General features: G+C 40.5%; 1 protein-coding gene across 1 annotated transcript in view; it reads left to right on the plus strand.

Moving 5' to 3' along the window:
• The window catches only part of LOC126419578 (transformation/transcription domain-associated protein), a 435226-nt gene that overhangs the window by 366213 nt on the left and 49401 nt on the right, over positions 1-19612 (plus strand). Inside the window, exon 59 of the mRNA XM_050086768.1 lies at positions 15368-15542. Within this exon, the coding sequence (XP_049942725.1) occupies positions 15368-15542 (175 nt within the window). The remainder of the gene's footprint in view (positions 1-15367; positions 15543-19612) is intronic.

Here is a 19612-nt window from a genome sequence, read left to right on the forward strand (position 1 = left end):
GCTCTTGATATTCATACAAGTGGTTCTCTTTTCTCCAAAGATCTCTTTAATTTTCCTGTAGGCAGTATCTATCTTACCCCTATTGAGATAAGCCTCTACATCCTTACATTTGTCCTCTAGCCATGCCTGCTTAGCCATTTTGCACTTCCTGTCGATCTCATTTTTGAGACGTTTGTATTCCTTTTTGCCTGCTTCATTTACTGCATTTTTGTAGTTTCTCCTTTCGTCAATTAAATTCAATATTTCTTCTGTCACCCAAGGATTTCTACTAGCCCTCGTCTTTTTACCTACTTGATCCTCTGCTGCCTTCAATACTTCATCCCTCAGAGTTACCCATTTTTCTTCTACTGTATTTCTTTGCCCCATTCCTGTCAATTGTTCCCGTATGCTCTCCCTGAAACTCTGTACAACCTGTGGTTTAGTCACTTTATCCAGGTCCCATCTCCTTAAATTCCCACCTTTTTGCAGTGTCTTCAGTTTTAATCTACAGTTCATAACCAATAGATTGTGGTCAGAGTCCACATCTTCCCCCGGAAACGTCTTACAAATTAAAACCTGGTTCCTGAATGTCTGTCTTACCATTATATAATCTATCTGAAACCTGTCAGTATCTCCAGGCTTCTTCTGTGTATACAACCTTCTTTTATGATTCTTGAACCAAGTGTTAGCTATGATTAAGTTGTGCTGTGTGCAAAATTCCACTAGGCGGCTTCCTCTTTCATTTCTTACATCCAATCCATATTCACCTACTACGTTTCCTTCTCTCCCTTTTCCTACTGACGAATTCCAGTCACCCATGACTATTAAATTTTCATCTCCCTTCACTACCTGAATAATTTCTTTTATCTCGTCATACATTTCATCAATTTCTTCATCATCTGCCGAGCTAGTTGGCATATAAACTTGTACTACTGTAGTAGGCATGGGCTTTGTGTCTATCTTGGCCACAATAATTCGTTCACTATGCTGTTTGTGGTAGCTTACCCACACTCCTATTTGTTTATTCATTATTAAACCTACTCCTGCATTACCCCTATTTGATTTTGTATTTATAACCCTGTAATCACCTGACCAAAAGTCTTGTTCCTCCTGCCACCGAACTTCACTAATTCCCACTATATCTAACTTTAACCTATCCATTTCCCTTTTTAAATTTTCTAACCTACCTGCCCGATTAAGGGATCTGACATTCCACGCTCCGATCCGTAGAATGCCAGCTTTCTTTCTCCTGATAACGACGTCCTCTTGAGTAGTCCTCACCCGGAGATCCGAATGGGGGACTATTTTACCTCCGGAATATTTTACCCAAGAGGACGCCATCATCATTTAATCATACAGTAAAGCTGCATGTCCTCGGGAAAAAGACCTGAGTCGAAACAAGGCCCCGGGAGTAGACAACATTCCATTAGAACTACTGATGGCCTTGGGAGAGCCAGTTATGACAAAACTCTACCATTTGGTGAGCAAGATGTATGAGACAGGCGAAATACCCACAGACTTCAAGAAGAGTATAATAATTCCAATCCCAAAGAAAGCACGTGTTGACAAATGTGAAAATTACCGAACTATCAGTTTAATAAGTCACAGCTGCAAAATACTAACGCGAATTCTTTACAGACGAATGGAAAAACTGCTAGAAACGGACCTCGGGGAAGATCAGTTTGGATTCGGTAGTAATGTTGGAACACGTGAGGCAATACTAACCTTATGACTTATTTTAGAAGAAAGGTTAAGAAAAGGCAAACCTACGTTTCTAGCATTTGTAGACTTAGAGAAAGCTTTTGACAACGTTAACTGGAATACTCTCTTTCAAATACTGAAGGTGGCAGGGGTAAAATACAGGGAGCGAAAGGCTATTTACAGTTTGTACAGAAACCAGATGGCAGTTACAAGAGTCGAGGGGCATGAAAGGGAAGCAGTGGTTGGGAAAGGAGTGAGACAGGGTTGTAGCCTCTCCCCGATGTTATTCAGTCTGTATATTGAGCAAGCAGTAAAGGAAACAAAAGAAAAATTCGGAGTAGGTATTAAAATTCATGGAGAAGAAGTAAAAACTGTGAGGTTCGCCGATGACATTGTAATTCTGTCAGAGACAGCAAAGGACTTGGAAGAGCAGTTGAACGGTATGGACAGTGTCTTGAAAGGAGGATATAAGATGAACATCAACAAAAGCAAAACGAGGATAATGGAATGTAGTCAAATTAAATCGGGTGATGCTGAGGGGATTAGATTAGGAAATGAGACACTTAAAGTAGTAAAGGAGTTTTGCTATTTGGGGAGCAAAATAACTGATGATGGTCGAAGTAGAGGGGATATAAAATGTAGACTGGCAATGGCAAGGAAAGCGTTTCTGAAGAAGAGAAATTTGTTAACATCGAGTTTAGATTTAAGTGTCACGAAGTAGTTTCTGAAAGTATTTGTATGGAGTGTAGCGATGTATGGAAGTGAAACGTGGACGATAACTAGTTTGGACAAGAAGAGAATAGAAGCTTTCGAAATGTGGTGCTACAGAAGAATGCTGAAGATAAGGTGGGTAGATCACGTAACTAATGAGGAGATATTGAATGGGATTGGGGAGAAGAGATGTTTGTGGCACAACTTGACTAGAAGAAGGGATCGGTTGGTAGGACATGTTTTGAGGCATCAAGGGATCACAAATTTAGCATTGGAGGGCAGCGTGGAGGGTAAAAATCGTAGAGGGAGACCAAGAGATGAATACACTAAGCAGATTCAGCAGGATGTAGGTTGCAGTGGGTACTGGGAGATGAAGAAGCTTGCACAGGATAGAGTAGCATGGAGAGCTGCATCAAACCAGTCTCAGGACTGAAGACCACAACAACAACAACAACAACAACAACAACAACAACAAGCATATTGATTACTATTAGTAAATGTGACGAAGAATATCAAAGAGACTGGTTACAAGTGGAAGCTTGTGTGTTGTGTAAAATGTCTTTGACGCTGGAGTCGTCTTTGACTGTAGTCAGTCGGCAGTTAACTCATGGTGTGTGTTGACGGTAAAACAATGTGCAGGTCGCCGATATAAATATTTGTTAGTGAACAGAAAAAATGAGTTATGTTACTACTTGTTTTATATAAACTTTAAGAAGAAACCACATTCGAAGAAATGGTATTTGAACCACCAAGAATCAGGCAAACGCTTTGAATCGGGTCATTTCTGCAGCCGATGAAACTGCATTGTGGAATCATACTTCCACTAGACAACTGAAGCCAAGACAAATATCGCCTTGGAAACATTTTACGGAAAAGGTACTGTTATGAAATATGTCAAATTTAAGTAAATAAAAATAGATACCATATTTCAACTATCAGCAGCTGATTGGCCTCCACAGGTACACTTCTGCGAATGGTTCATCCAACAATGTGTCAATCCTCATTTCAGTGCAAATGTTCTTTTTATGGATGAGGGTTCATTCTGACGAGATCAAATTGTAAATTTTCACAATCAACATGTGTAGGCTGACGAGAATCCGCACGCAATTGTGCAATCACGTCATCAACAGAGATTTTCTGTGAACGTTTGGGCAGGCATTGTTGGTGATGTCTAGATTGGGCCCCATGTTCTTCCACCTACGCTCAATGGAGCACGTTATCATGATTTCATGCGGGATACTGTACCTGTGCTGCTAGAACATGTGCCTCTGCAAGTACGACACAACATGTGGTTCATGCACGATGGAGCTCCTGCACATTTCAGTCGAAGTGTTCGTACGCTTCTCAACAACAGATTCGGTGACCGATGGATTGGTAGAGGTGGACCAATTCCATGGCCTCCACGCTCTCCTGACCTCAACCCTCTTGAATTTCATTTATGGGGGCATTTGAAAGCTCTTGTCTACACAACCCTGGTACCAAATGTAGAGACTCTTTGTGCTCGTATTGTGGACGGGTGTGATACAATATGGCATTCTCCAGGGCTGCATCAGCGCATCAGGCAGGGCTGCATCAGCGCATCAGGGATTCCGTGCGACGGAGGGTGGATGCATGTATCCTCACTAACGGACATTTTGAACATTTCCTGTAACAACGTGTTTGAAGTCACGCTGGTACGTTCTGTTGTTGTGTGTTTCCATTCCATGATTAATGTGATTTGAAGAGAAGTAATAAACTGACCTCTAACATGGAAAGTAAGCATTACTGGACACATGTCCACACAACATATTTTCTTTCTGTGTGTGTGAGGAATGTTTCCTGAAAGTTTGGCCGTACCTTTTTGTAACACCCTGTATAAAGGTTAGAAGAAGTCAAAGATCCAACGTTAATTCTGGACTACAAAAATATTGTAGTACTTTAAGGAAAGTCATTAAAATGTCCAGAAATGTGCAAAAGTTCACAGAAATTAGTAATGCAAAGAATAAAATTAAAACTACATGTGAAACAAGAAACATGACAATGAGTCTTGCTAATGGTACGCACTAATTGTATGTTGTTCACACTGCACAAAAGGGCCGAAACAGCTCACACCAATGACAGGAGAGGTTTCACAGACTGTACAGTCAATAAGAAGACATCTGTGATGTGCAAGTTTGCAGATAATGTATTTGGACTCACCCCTAAGCTTTTCAAGAGAACGTGAATATTATCATACATAGTGAAATACAAAAACTCGGCATACAGCTGAAAGGAAATGCACCTGTCATGACAGCAGCTTTCCCAGCGAATAAGGTGGAATTTTGCCGTCCGTGAGTGTATCAATACACAACACCCCATCTTTGTATGTTCGTATTTATTTTCGCGCCAATCTTTTAACTTGGAATCTTGGTTCCTTCCAGTTTATCATAACAATTCATATCCCAAAATAAAACTTTTCAAGATCATATGATTGCACAGAAAGCAATGTGAAGCACGACGACTTTGTTATATGTGACTGCAGACTTTCTCGACGAATTTCATATATGAAGTCTTCACGGGTTGTCAGCCGAGTAGCATCATCGTCTCATAGCAACGTTTCAGTGGAATGCGTCTCCATCATCTTCAGGCCAAGTGTCGGGATATCGTCGGTCGCGGGCTGATATCTCTGCTGGACCGCTCTCCGCTTCCTGCCACCGGCCTTTCACGCGCCCGCGGATCGCCCGATGCACCTGGAGTGGCTGGTGGTTGGGGGGAAGCGTGTGCGGGGTTTGTGTCCTGGCATCCGTCTCTGTCTGCTCGACACCATGTGGAAAAGTCTACTGAGTTTGTGAAGGTACTACAGGGTATGCGGCTGGAAAATGAAGTCAACTTCAATGTGACATCCTTATTCACACGAGTACCAATAGAAGACCCCCTGACTTTACTCGAAGAACACTTTGAGGGGGATGTCATCAAGCTCTTTCGCCATGTGCTAACCACCATGTATTTCAAATGTGGTAGTAAGTTCTATGAACAGATAGGTGGTGTAGCTATGGGCTCTTCCCTAGCAAGAGGCATAGCCGACCTATCGATGGAGCACTTCAATAAGCTAGCACTGGACACTGCTAAACACAAGCCAAAAGCCTTCTACAGGTACGTTGATGATACTTTTGTAGTTTGGCCACTTGACAGGGACAAACTGCTAGAGTTCCATCATCACCGTAGTGGTATACATGGAAATACCACATTTACCCAGGAGATAGAAGAGAACAGAAGCTTACCCTTTGTGGATATCCTGATCACAAGAAACATAGACGGCATGCTGGGACACACAGTGTACAGAAAGAAAACACACACAGACCTCTATTTTAATGCCAACATTTGCTGCCACCCTGTGCAACGCAATTCTGTACTCAACACTCTAGTGCACAGGGCCTGGTCCATATGGTGACTTTGTCTAAATTCAGCTCGCTGAACACACAAAGTTTGCCATCAGCCATTAGAAAGCTGAAAAGTTATACTTAACAAATGCATTTACAGTGGTTTATTGATTTAAAAAAAATATTCAACAGTAGATTAATCTGAGCTCTGAGTTTGCGTTTCTAAAACAAGATTGTTTGTATCTGAATTTATGATGATGGTGATTGGTTTGAGGGGGCACTCAACTGTGAGGTTATCAACGCTCTACAAATTCCCAACCTTTGCTCAGTCCAATCTCGCCACTTTCATGAATGATGACAAAATGGTGAGGACACTACAAACACCCAGTCATCCCGAGGCAGGTAAAAATCCGTGACCCCAATCTGGATTTATGTCACTGATATTGAGTCTTAAGGTATTTTGCAGGTTTTTGTTTGTTAACCATGTGCGTGTGTTGCATTTGTTTTCATAAGAGAAAAAAAAAGTTGTTCCTACTTAAATGTGCTTCCAAAAAGACAAATTTTCTTTCTTGCACATGATCCAATTTGCGGGTGTTTCTCTTCGGTCAAGTAAGTTCTGTAAAATTCGACCAGGTTTACTTCTTCATATTTTGATTTTAAAGATAAATATTCTGAAGTTCAATAAGTTCCATGTGAAGGTTTTCTGAGGCCTTTTCTACATCACATGTTATTGGGTTAGCAAACATGCTGTCTGCATGCCTGAAATCAGAAAACCTTGTTGTAATGATTTCAGTTCATCAGCATAAGTAACATAATCAATATTTTCAGGAGTTGACACTGTAGGAAAATACTAACAGTTTCCAGCTTTCATCTACATTTCCCACAAGCGCAACTTTGTCTGAAAGCTTTCAGATGCCTATGTAATTTGTGAATCAACTGCCCTTGTTTCTGGAGTTGTTTAAGTTATTTAAATGAGCTGTGATGTCAACCGGAAATGCTAAATCACAAATCCATTGGGGATCATTTATTTCAGCCAATGGTTTTCTGTTAATAGCCATAAAATTTGCTTGTCGAAGATCATAAAATCACTTCAGCATTTTGCCTTTACTCAGCAATCTCACTTTGCAAAGGTAAGCCAAATCTTCATGTTCGGAGCACAGGTCATCCAAAAACTGTTTTAATTGGCGGTGATTTAGTGCGGCCGACTTCATGAAATTTATGCTTGTGGTAACCACGTCCATGACATGCGACTGACAAAGGCCTTAATGGCCGAAAGCTATGATTGTGTGAATTTTTCAATTGTGGCTATCGCGGCTCAGCATCTCCGCTATATGGTGAATAACAGCTTTCCTTCTCTCGTATTGTTACATTCCATCGTGGAATTTCCATTGTTTGATTTTTGCCTGACCGCTTTTCTTCGATCCTAACCCTGTGCTGTTTTCCTTTGTAACTACTTTCTTTTGTGTCGCTATACTCAGTGTCTATCCTTCTTTCTTTTTCTTTCCTGTGTTTCTCTTGTTGCCTTATGAACTGCACTGCGCATACTACGTATGAGCCAAACTGTATCAACGGACTCTGCCGCGCGCAACAGACGGCGTCAAGAACACGCTGATTGTTGGTGCAGCATCTTACGTCCCACATTACTCCTGCTGATATAATTAAGCCTATACCTTCCAACTGATCATGCTCCCTGTGTCAGTTCCCGTATTTTTGCGTGTTATCTCCCGCACTTTTCCGGTGCCGTACAATCTTACATCTCTTAACTACGAACCACACCCCATACTTTTTCCGTTCTATCCCTGTTTGCACCCACTAAATCCACCTCATCCAGTCACATCTGCCGTGCCCCTTCTCTATGCTTACCCGCCCTCAAACCTGCTATCCACAGTAATATATTTATTAATGATTAGTTATTCTCTACTTTGACCTTTGTGACTTATCGCCAATTTTAGTGCGTTTTCACATTCCACTATTGTCGTCTTCCTCAGATTTCATCTCTTTTCCCCTCCTGTCTATCCATTTCATACTTTTCACACATATTTGGGTATATTTTTGCGTAATTTTTCGAACATAATTCTACTTTCTTACCTATTTTTTTGCATTTTTGCACCACCATGGATCCTTGCTCCTCCCATCTGCGTCAATACAGAAAAGTTTCCTTATCCCTTGCCAGATCCCAGTCCCACATACTGTTCCTGCGTTGTTGCTTGGCTCATGAAATCCCTCCTAATGGCCTTACCATCAAATTACCCATCTCTGGTTGCCACCCCTCGTTCCACAATGACCTCCACCTGTTCAGATTCCACCAATCCTTAGCCCTCACCAACATAGTCCTGCAAAACCATATCAACCAAGCCCAATCCTCCTTGCAGTACCTTCTCTCCATCCTCAAAATGCTCCTGCTATGTAATCCCAGATTCCTGGAACCCATAACATACATTGAAACTCTTGCCCTGCAGGAACTTGAGCAACATGCACAATGCCACTTCAAAAAGCTCTCCATCCTGCTCACTTCCTATTCCCGCCTAGGAGTACCGCTGTCACCACTTCTACAAAACCTGCAAACCTCCCCCATGCCCCCTCATAGCTGACAAACCTTGTCTCGCAGAGCTACTACACTTACCCCACCCTCCAAAGATCCCTCCCACCACCACACAGAACTCAAATCCGAAACAGACCTGCAACACAGTCATGAACCTTTCCTCCAGAAGTCTTAGTCCCACAGAAATATCAGTCCTTTCCAAAGGCCTCACCTTTTGCCCCACTCCCAAATTCAACCATGCAGGACTAGTTGAAGACCTTCTCTCCTTCTCCCGGTCCCTACAGTGGAAACAGTTTTTTGCCACGAACCCAACCAATCAGACTCAACCAGAGACCAACATTGAACCTTGCCTAATTCAGTTCATGTCTCCATCCAACCTTGATCCACACCCACTGCCTCCAAACCACCCCCTGTTAACTTTCCAGAATTTCTTATCCTCGAACCTTGCCTCACCATCATTCCCCAAATCCCTCAACATGCATACTGACCTTACATCCGCAGAAAGAACCACAGTCCACCATCTAAAAACTGATCTGACCTGCAGACAAAGGCTTCACCACCGTAGTTTTGAACCGCAAGGATTACGTGGCAGAAGGAGTCCGTCAGCTGTCAGATACTTCCACCTACAAACCATGCCACAGTGATCCCATTCCAGCAATCCAGCAGGATCTCCAGTCACTACTCAAAATCTTAGGCCCATCCCAGAACCTCTCCCCAGAGTCCATCTCTCTACTTACCCCTACCACTCCCCACACTCCCACCTTCTACATGCTTCCTAAAGTCCATAAACCCAACCACCCAGGACGCCCCATTGTGACCGGTTACTGTGGCCCCACTGAGAGAATCTCTGCTCTCGTAGACCAACATGTTCAACCTGGTACCCAGAACCTATCCTCCTATATAAAAGATACCAACCATTTCCTCGACCGACTCTCCACAGTTCCTCTCCCTTTACCACACGGTGCCCTGCTTGTCATTATTGATGCCACCTCCCTGTACACTAACATTCCTAATGCCCATGGCCCTACCGCTATCGAACACTACCTTTCCAGATGCCCTATGGATTCCAAACCAACAACCTCCTTCGTAGTCTCCATGACCAATTATATCCTCACCCACAATTACTTCTCCTTTCAAGGCATTACCTGCAAACTAATCTGCGGTACGGCTATGGACACCCGCATGGCACCATCCTATGCTAACCTGTTCATGGGCCATTTAGAGGAATCCTTCCTAAAAACCCCGAATCCTAAATCCCTCACCTGGTTCAGATTCATTGATGGCATCTTTGCTATCTGGATTGAAGGTGAGGACACCTTATTCACATTCCTCCAGAACCTCAACAACTTGTCCCCCATTTGCTTCACCTAGTCCTACTCAACCCAACAAGCCACCTTCCTAGATGTTGACCTCCACCTCAGAGATGGCTACATCAGTACCTCCGTCCATATCAAACCTACTAACCACCAGCAATACCTCCACTTCGACAGCTGCCACCCGTTTCATACCAAGAAGTCCATTCCATACTGCCTAGCCACCTATGGTCGTCACATCTGCAGTGCCGAGCAGTCCCTCTCTAAATATACCGAGGGTCTCACTGAAGCCTTCACTGACCGTTATTATCCTCCCATCCTTGTACAGAAACAAATCTCCTGTGCCTTATTTTTCCAGTCTCCCACCACCTCCCAAAGTCCCACAGTCCGGCCACAGAGGAGCATTCCCCTTGTAACTCAGTACCATCCGGGACTGGAGCAACTCCACCAGGGTTTCGATTACCTCTCGTCGTGCCCTGAAATGAGAAATGTCCCACCCACTATCCTTCCCACCCCTCCTACTGTGGTATTCCGCCGTCCACTGAACCTACACAATATACTCGTCCATCCTTACACAGCCCCTGCTCCCAATCCCTGACCTCATGGATCATACCCCTGTAATAGACCTAGATGCAAGATCTGTCCCATACATCCTCCTACCTATTCCAGTCCGGTCACTAACATTACCTATCACATCCATGGCAGGGCTACCTGTGAAACCAGTTAACCGATCTACAAACTAATGTGCTGCATTCTATGTAGGCATGTCAACCAACAAACTGTCTGTCCGCATGAACGGCCACTGACAAACTGTGGCCAAAAAACAAGTGTACCACCCTGTAGCTGAACACGCTGCCAAACATGATACCCCTCATCTCAATGACTGCTTCACAGCCTGTGCCATATGGATCCTTCCCACCAACACCAGCGTTTCTGAATTGCGCAGGTGGGAACTTTCCCTGCAATACATCCTACGTTCCCGTAACCCTCCTGGCCTCAACCTTCGTTAGTCACTGTCCTCACCCATCCAGCCCCCTCCCTGTTCCCAGTCAAGCACTACACAGCCGTCATTTCACCGCCACACCCAGTCTTTTAATTTATTTTCTTTTATTTTTATTTCTCTCCTCTCCGCTACTTACCCCTCCCCCCTTTGCACCTTCTCTCCTACCATCCGTCTGAACTGCAACACGTCACTGTCCGCCACTCCTGCCATACTATCCCTCCCCCTCCCTGCCCCAGCCTCCTTCTTACCCCCGCCCAGTTGCCACTCCCATCATGCACTGGTGCTACTGATAGCAGTGTAGTTTCAACTCTCTGAGACTGCAGATGTGTGTGCAAGTTGTGCTTGCGCGAGTGTGTGTGTGCGCATGTGTGTCAACTGCTGACAAAGACCTTAATGGGCGAAAGCTATGATTGTGTGAATCTTTATTTTTATACATTGTGAAGAAAGTAATCATCCTGGAATTGATGACATTCAGCATCTACTTTCTTCTTCTTAACACTAGACATTTTGTGAATAAACTCAATGCACAGACACACGAAAGTAAGAAACAACTAACACAGAACTTCACATGCAAGGAGACAACAGAGAACCAGTTTTTGCAGTGGCACCTGCTGCTGTTATTGAAGTCAGCACATTTCCCAGGCAGTTTGCAGTTTTAATGGCATTGCTGTATACTACAAGTGTTTGGGCTCTATCAGTGTGTAGCACAGACATAGGCCATAAATAATGTGCACTTTTGACTTCCGTGCTGCAGCAGTGGTGGGAGGCAGCTTTGTACCGCACTACATATGCGAGATGCCAATGAGGTATCAGCCACTTCCACAGCGACAGCTGACACAGCAACAGCCAGTCACTAAGGCCAGTTCTTGCCTGTGTGGTGTTCCTTGCTTTGTAAAAACCGGCCATCCACCACAGCCTGAGACATGTCACCAGGCTGTGTTCTGTCTGGCCAAGTCTTTCTGCATCATGAGCTGCAAACCTGTGCGGAGCATTAGCAGGAATACCCGAAAATCTATCCGGGGCGTAGTACAGTGTGAACGTCTTGTCATCTAATACAGTGTGGACGTCTTGTCATCTAATACAATGTGAACGTCTTGTCATCTCCCGGATTGAAATCAATTGCAGGCGGATCCGTCCTGCGGGCCACTGGTTGCACACCCATGGTGTAGAACCTGTTACATTTGTAAGTAAATGTAAGTATTATGGAATTGATGCCTTTAGACATGACGGGTTTGGACCATACATGACAGACAGAATGTAGAAAACTGTGCTAAATAATTCAAACAATGTTGGAAGGATAGAAAATTTCCATGATTGGGGATAAAGCGAGTTACACAGGGTTTAATTTTGAGCCCACTCCTATTCCTTATACAGGGTGTCCTTGTTAAATGTATTGCAATATAAAATTTGATAATTTGAGAAATAATTGAAATATTTATTGAAAGTGTGTTTCTACAAGTACGATAACTCAAATTTGTTTACTCTCTTAATACAACTCTAAAGTGCACCATTAATGGTGTGGCAGACAGCTAATCTCTATTCTATTTCTTTCCTAATGTTTTGCAGCGTTGCAGGTGTAATGTTTGCATTAGATGCACAAATGCGATGGTGCAGATTTTGAAGGTCACAAACTGGAGTCTGGTACACTCGATTCTTGATAAACCAAGGACTTCCTCATTTTGCATCCTTTTTTTGCCAGAATTTTCTTTGTGGTGCCTTCAGTTGTGACCTGCTCTCAGAATTTATTTTTTGTTAAAGCTGTAGTTTGTGTACCTGCAGGCACAACCTGTTAAGGATGACATCATGTACTGTCAAATGAGGTAATTGTAACTGCCTGTTTGTCTGCTGGGCTGACTTACAATGCCTCTACTGGAAGGATTTATTAATTCAACAGCAGCCTCTGAAACTTATGTGCATGGTGTGGTGGCCCAACATCAAAAGCAAACTCACTGTTTCACAAAGCCAATTTTCCCATTTCTTGATTGTTACATAAGTGCTACCATCCTCAGTTGGTCACAGTTTGTACACTAAAAACGACATTGTACCATTGTAACAGACTTAATCTCCATGAGATAAAGCACTTAGAACACCTTCTGCTGTAGAGTTCACATCGCTACATGAGCAATGCCATTATGCGCATGCGCTTACTAATGCAAACACAGAAAACATTTTGAGTTACCATACTTGTAGAACCAAATCACCAATAAATATCTCAATTATGTCTGAAGTTATTACATTTTATGTTGTTATGTGTTTAATCCAGACACCCTGTATACATGAATGATCTTCCACTTAACATTAAACAGGCATAAATGGTACTGTTGCAGGTGATACTACACTAAGGATAAATTCCATTAGAGAGATGATTAATTATGTTTTTCAGAGAAATATTAAATGGTTCTCTGAAAATGGATGCTCCCTAAATTTTGAGAGAACACATTGTATTCAATTCTATACAACAAATAGTCATAGCAACTATTGATGTAACAAATGAATAATCGCCAGTAAGTAGGGTAGAATGCTCCAAATTGTTGGATGATGTATTGAGGAAAACTTTCATTGGAAGAAGCATTTTACTGAGCTTTTCAAACAGTAGGTTCAGTTACTTTTGCTATTTGTATTTTTGCTAGCCTTGGAAACAAACCAAGCAACCTCATGATACATTTTGCACATTTCCATTCTGTAATGTGTTACAGAATCATTTTCTGAGCTAATTTGCCACTTAGAAAGGAAGTATGAATTGCACAAAGCAAACGGTAAGAAATTTATGTGATATCCACCCATGTTCATTGTATAGGTACCTCTTCGAGGAGTTAGGCATTTTAACTGCACCATCACAATACCAATATTTGATAGTGAAGTTAGTCATAAATAATCCATCACAATTTGAGAAGAATAGTGGTGTCCATACCTACAACACTAGAGAAAAAATGATCAGGTTGTATATGCCAACAAGAGAAGGAAAATGCTCATGTCTTTCTTGGATTTCCCAGTTAAAAATACACTTTTTCTCAGGTAAAAATACGTTTTTTCCTGTTCGGTGACAGTGTACATTCCATTGGAGCTGTAAAACGTGTCAGTTATTTGAGTAGTGAAGGTTTTATACTCCAGCAGAGAACTTCCTGCACTTTTAAGAAATGAAACCCAGTAAAAAATAACCATTGATGTACAGCAACATTACACTGCATATTTTCGTACTACAAAAGTATAAACACAAATTATACCAAATGTAGCATGGTAGTTTACGAAGGACTGAAATCTAGATTATGACACGTTTTTGTCAGCCAGTGACAGCAGGTATTCAGGCCGTAGGACATGTGATGTAAACAGCCAATAGTAACATCGTTGTCAAGTAGCATGAACACACAATTAAGAAAAGTTAATGGTTTAAATTAATATGCAGTCTATAACTACAAGAAAAGCTAAGCTTTCACATATAATATTGGTCGTCAAAAGGTTTTTGTTGGTTTTTTTGAGGGTATGGTTTGGCAAGATCCTAAGAGCACAGATTAAATTGCAACATCTGAATATTTCTGATGTGATGTGCACTGAACTTCTTGTAGGCTACCTGGCTGAATTTCTGTCAAGCACTTATTTTCCATGGAAAAGCCAATTACGTGCGAAACTGCTCAAGAACTCAGTTCACACTTTTCTTTGAAGGACAATTATATTTTTTGCCATTGTTCTTGCATAACATTGCAAGGTTTCACTAGAATGTATGTGCTGTATGTAGCCAGAACAGTGAACATGGTTTGCAGTAACAGCACTAACAGATTTTTTTACTGTATCCTGTACATTGTTGGTAATAGCAAAGACGTTTTCACTGCAGTGAAGATGAACAAAGTGCTTATAGCTCTTGAGATATGCATTTTGGAGCCAATACGTACTGGATATTTTTGTCTTTTTTTGGTCCATACTACCATCTCTCAAAATATGCAATACTATTTTAATGCCCCATATGCTGAATACACTTTTACAACAATTAGGTGCAATCTGATAAAATTGATAAAAACATCTTTCAAGTTGAACTCACAAACACAGCATGTGTTAATCTCACAGTTATAATTGACAAAATGAGGAAAAATAGTGTACTAAGAGAAATTTTCAAGTTTATTAGATGAGCAAACAAGAGATGACTTTAAAATCCCGAACAGAAGGCGTGGAAAGGTGCTATTGTACCTTTATAAAATGTAAAGCGAGTTCTGGGTCTGACATGAAATTATCGTGTAATAATACCCAGTACAAATGACAGTAAAGACTGATAATTAATTTGTTCTTTAAACGATTTTTCATATATAAATATTATTTTTATTTTGGCTGAAGATATGGTGCAGACAGGGTCCTAATTTCAGTGCTTTTGGCCCGGTGTGATTCTGATCTGATGAGATTTGATTTCCGTCATGTCAGCGATTCATATTCAGTGATACCTACACATAGGAAGTGTGCGTGAAGTCGACTGCTTGAGACAGAGCAACTGAATAGCTCTTCCATGTGTTAGAGAGAGGTGTGACAGTTTGTATCAATAATTTCAAATTGGAAAAAAATGTGGCTATTATTGTGTTTACAAAATAAGAAGTGAGTCATTAATAGAATTAACTGCTTCTATCTTCCAGTACACAGCTCATTGCTGGTTGTCAATTTTTGAACATTTAATATCTGTATTTTGGTTTTGTTATTAGTTTCTTGAGACTGCTCAAATTGGGCAAGGCCAAAACCGTTTCTTTAATTATTCTTGTAAAATATATTAGATGCCTCATAGAATTCTTTTTTTCCCCCCCAGATGGTCTGGTTCCGAGAGAATTGGTATGAAGAAGTCCTCAGGCAGCTACGTCTCGGGTTAGCAAAGTGCCTTGCTATTGCTTTTGAAAACAGTGCTAATGTGGAAGAAGCAACTATTACGCCACATACACTGAATTTCATTAAGAAACTTGTTTCCACGTTTGGTATTGGAATTGGTAAGCTCTGCATATTGTTTGTTTGTTTATTTGTTATGTTTGGTACACCAGGCAGAGATAACCAATATCAATCCTCTTTTATTGATTATGTTTCAATGGTTGTAACAGCCAAGTAACTACCTAATGTGTGAATGATGGATGTATGGAAAGCAAATGTAAGTCTTAAGTCTGTAAATAGTGGAAGTTTAATTTTAAATCTTGTACATAATTTGACTGTTCTTACCTGAGGATCATTGAAATGAATAATTTACTTTAATTTTTTACACTACTTGGTTGTAATAGCCAAGTAACTAGCCACTGTGTGAATGATGGATTTAATGAAAGCAAATGTAAGTATTAAACCTGTAAATATTAGAAGTTTAATTTTAATTAATGCACATAATTTTACTGTTTATGTTTGTAATGTGTTTATTTGACATGTTCCACACCCAGGAGGATCCCCTCTCTGTGGGTCTAAGGAATGAATAATTAATCTAATCTAATCAAGGAACTCAGGATAGATGTCACTGGTAAACAATGTAAAGCTAAAATACCTTATTTGTTGAAATATTTTGTCAAAAAACCTACAAAGATTTTCAGGGGAAATGTCTGGAGCTAAAGTGAACGGAATACTCATTCACTGCATAAGAGATGCTGACAATATTGCATTAATAACTGAAAGTGGAAAACATGTACAGAAATACATTAAAAAATTTCAGCAATGTCTAAAATGTTAGAACATAAAGTTAATAGTTGCAACAAAATTATTTCGGGCAAAAATGAGGACACTTGACATTAAAAATTTAAAAAAGTTCGTAAAGTTCGTTATTTAAGCACCATAATTAATGAAAATAGTAGAGGCAGGGTAGAAATGTTTTCAATAAAAGAAGACAACAGTAGTGAAAAATTCATTTGGTAAAGAAAAGAAAAATGAAATTTTTCAAGATGTTGAGAATATTCCTGTGTGGTTGTGAAAGCTGAACGCTGTCAAAGATGGACTAGAGGCATTTGGAAGAGGTGAAAATGTGAGCTGAGAGGAGGCCAACGGCGACCAGCTGAACAGTAAGGAAATCCAATGTAGAAGTTGTGAAAGAGATCAATGTGCAAAGAAATCTCATACCAAATATTATGAAAAGGAAAAATGAAATTGATTTACACACAAACACACACACATTTAATATCAGACTTACTGGCAGGAAAAATTATCAGGATCTTTGGGGCATAACAGACTGTAATCAGCTTTGAGGTAACAAATGCCACATGGATGTTCCACTTTATTACAGTCAAAGAATTCAGTTTCCTTCGTATTCACTACAGGTTATACATCATGAAAGTTTGATGTTGGGCATTTGTATTTTTTGCATGGTGAGAATTTAGTTCTACGGTTTTATTTTTATTTACAATTAGCTGGTTTAAGTGGCACCAGTCACAGAGTTTGTCATAGTGTTTATTTCTTCTAGAAGAGTCTTTTTTCAATTAAATTTTTAAAACTAAACTGTCATTTAATAAGTAAATAATATTGTTATCAGGACCAGAACGTGGATGACAATTTTGTATTATTTGTAATAACTTTTAGCAGGAACAGAAATAACATATTTCAAGATCAGTATGTTCTTCCTCAGGAATTTGTAGCTACATAGATCACGAATAAATGGTTAATAGAAAAAACGGGGATGTAAATGGAGATGACAAAGTGTAATTTCTATTAAAAAATTGTGTTAGCAAACAATGACAAGGTAAATACAGAGCTGAGATAGAATTTTTTTAAAAGTTATTTCTTGTTTCTGTTTATGCCTCATTATGTTGAATCAATTTTGTCCTTTCATTCCTCCTTGTAGCTTGTATGCTTTCAGGCTGTTGTCTTTGTCTTACGCAGTGTGAACTGTTCTTTCTTCACTCTTAATGAAAATTTTGCCTGTGAATCTACACTAGTAGACACTTGAATGTGAAAAATCTTTAGAATTGTTGGAGGGGGGCTTTCTGCTGTCCTTGTGAATGGAATAACTCAATGTGGCATTTACACTATTGCTTGCATGAGCTAGGCAGTCTACCTCTGTTTTTTTTTCTTTGCGACCCACATTTAGAGAAGATGCAGCATTGACACACAACTTTATCAGTTGATACTCAGTTTGCCTGATTCAGCAGATTACATCTGCGTTTTGTGCACAAATATATCAGTTACTTGCCCTTGCTCGGATATTTGTTTAACTGTAACTGTGCATTTCTGAACTCGTAACACGTACACAGAGATGTTAAAGAAACAGCTTTCAAACAACAGTGTTTGTTTCCAGAGATGCGAGGTAATCTGGACTTCAACTGCATTTTTCCAATTCACCTAAGAAGCCAAAAATCTGCTTATTGTGTGATTTTATTTTTAAAATATAGTCAGGTGAATAAAAAAATAACTGATTCTCACTAACCAATTTTTTTGCAGTTCAGAGAAATAATCAGTTTTATTGCTTCACATCCCTCGCTCATCATCTTCTATCTCGTGGCCACGTTCTCACTTCCCGAGCATGGGGTCCCGGGTTCAATTCCTGGCGGGGTCTGGGATTTTCACCTGCCTCGAGATGACTGGGTGTTTGTGTTGTCCTCATCATTTCATCATCATTCATGAAAGTGGCTAGATTGGACTGAGCAAAGGTTGGGAATGTGTACGAGCGCTGATAACTGCGCAGTTGAGCGCCCACAAACCAATCATCATCATCATCATCATCATCATGATCTTCTTCTTCTTCTTCTTCTTCTTCTTTTGTTTTGGAAACTGCAACACTGTGTTTGCATCTCTGAAGATTTATATTCTATTTTGGTAGACCCACGCTGGGAATATTACCTTCCTCCAGAATGAAGGCCACAGTATTTTTCTTTGTGTGAGTAATAACATAGTGAAATAATTGTTTTGTTGTTTCTTGTAGACATCTACATCTGCGTTGTTACTGTGCAATTCACACTTAAGTGCCTGGTAGAGGGATCCATTTTCATACTACTTCTCTACCATTCCACTCTAGAATGGTGTGTGGGAAAAAGGAACACCTAAATCTTTCTGTTCGAGCTCTGATTTCTCTTATTTTATTATGATGATCATTTCTCCCTACGTAGGTGGATGTCAACAAAATATTTTCACATTTGGAAGAGAAAGTTGGTGATTGAAATTTCATAAATAGATCTCGCCGCAAAGAAAACCTCCTTTGCTTCAGTGACTGCCACCCCAACTCACATATCATATCAGTGACACTCTCACTCCTATTGCGCGATAACACGAAACGAGCTGCCCTTCTTTGCACTTTTTCGATGTCCTCCGTCAATCCTACCTGGTTCCCATACTATGCAGCAATATTCCAGCAAAGGATGGACAAGTGTAATGTAGGCTGTCTCTTTAGTGGGTTTGTCGCATCTTCCAAGTGTTCTGCCAACAATGTGCCTTCCCCACAATATTATCCATGTGTTCTCTCCAATTTAAGTTGCTCGTAATTGTAATTCCTAGGTATTTAGTCGAATTGACAGCCTGTAGATTTTTGCAATTTATCGTATACCCAAAATTTATCAGATTTCTTTTTGTACTCATGTGGATGACCTCACAATTTTCTTTGTTTAGTGCTAATTGCCACTTTTCATACCATACAGAAATTCTCTCTAGATCATTTTGTAATCGGAATCGATCGTCGGATGATTTTACTAGACAGTAAATTACAGCATCATCTGCAAACAATCTAAGGGGGCTGCTCAGATTATCACCTAGATCATTTTTATGTAAATCAGGAACAGCAGAGGGCCTATGACCTTGCGGAACGCCAGGTATCACTTCTGTTCTACTCGATGATTTACCGTCTATCACTACGAACTGTGACCTCTCTGAGAGGAAATCCACCAGCATGATCGTACGGCAGGGGCTTAGGAAACCAAATAGTATGCGAAATTTTAAAACGTAAAGAGTTACTGTTTTCAACACAAACTTCTGTGTTTTTAAACGGACACCCCCTATTATTTCGTATGCAATCAATAGCATGAAAAATCATGGCATTGGTTGCATCAAAATATGTCAATTACATCCCGAGAAATTGCGAAGCGAAGTTGACGCTTGAAATAAATGA

The sequence above is a fragment of the Schistocerca serialis genome, chromosome 1 (assembly GCF_023864345.2).
Source record: "Schistocerca serialis cubense isolate TAMUIC-IGC-003099 chromosome 1, iqSchSeri2.2, whole genome shotgun sequence".
Lineage (NCBI taxonomy): Eukaryota > Metazoa > Arthropoda > Insecta > Orthoptera > Acrididae > Schistocerca > Schistocerca serialis.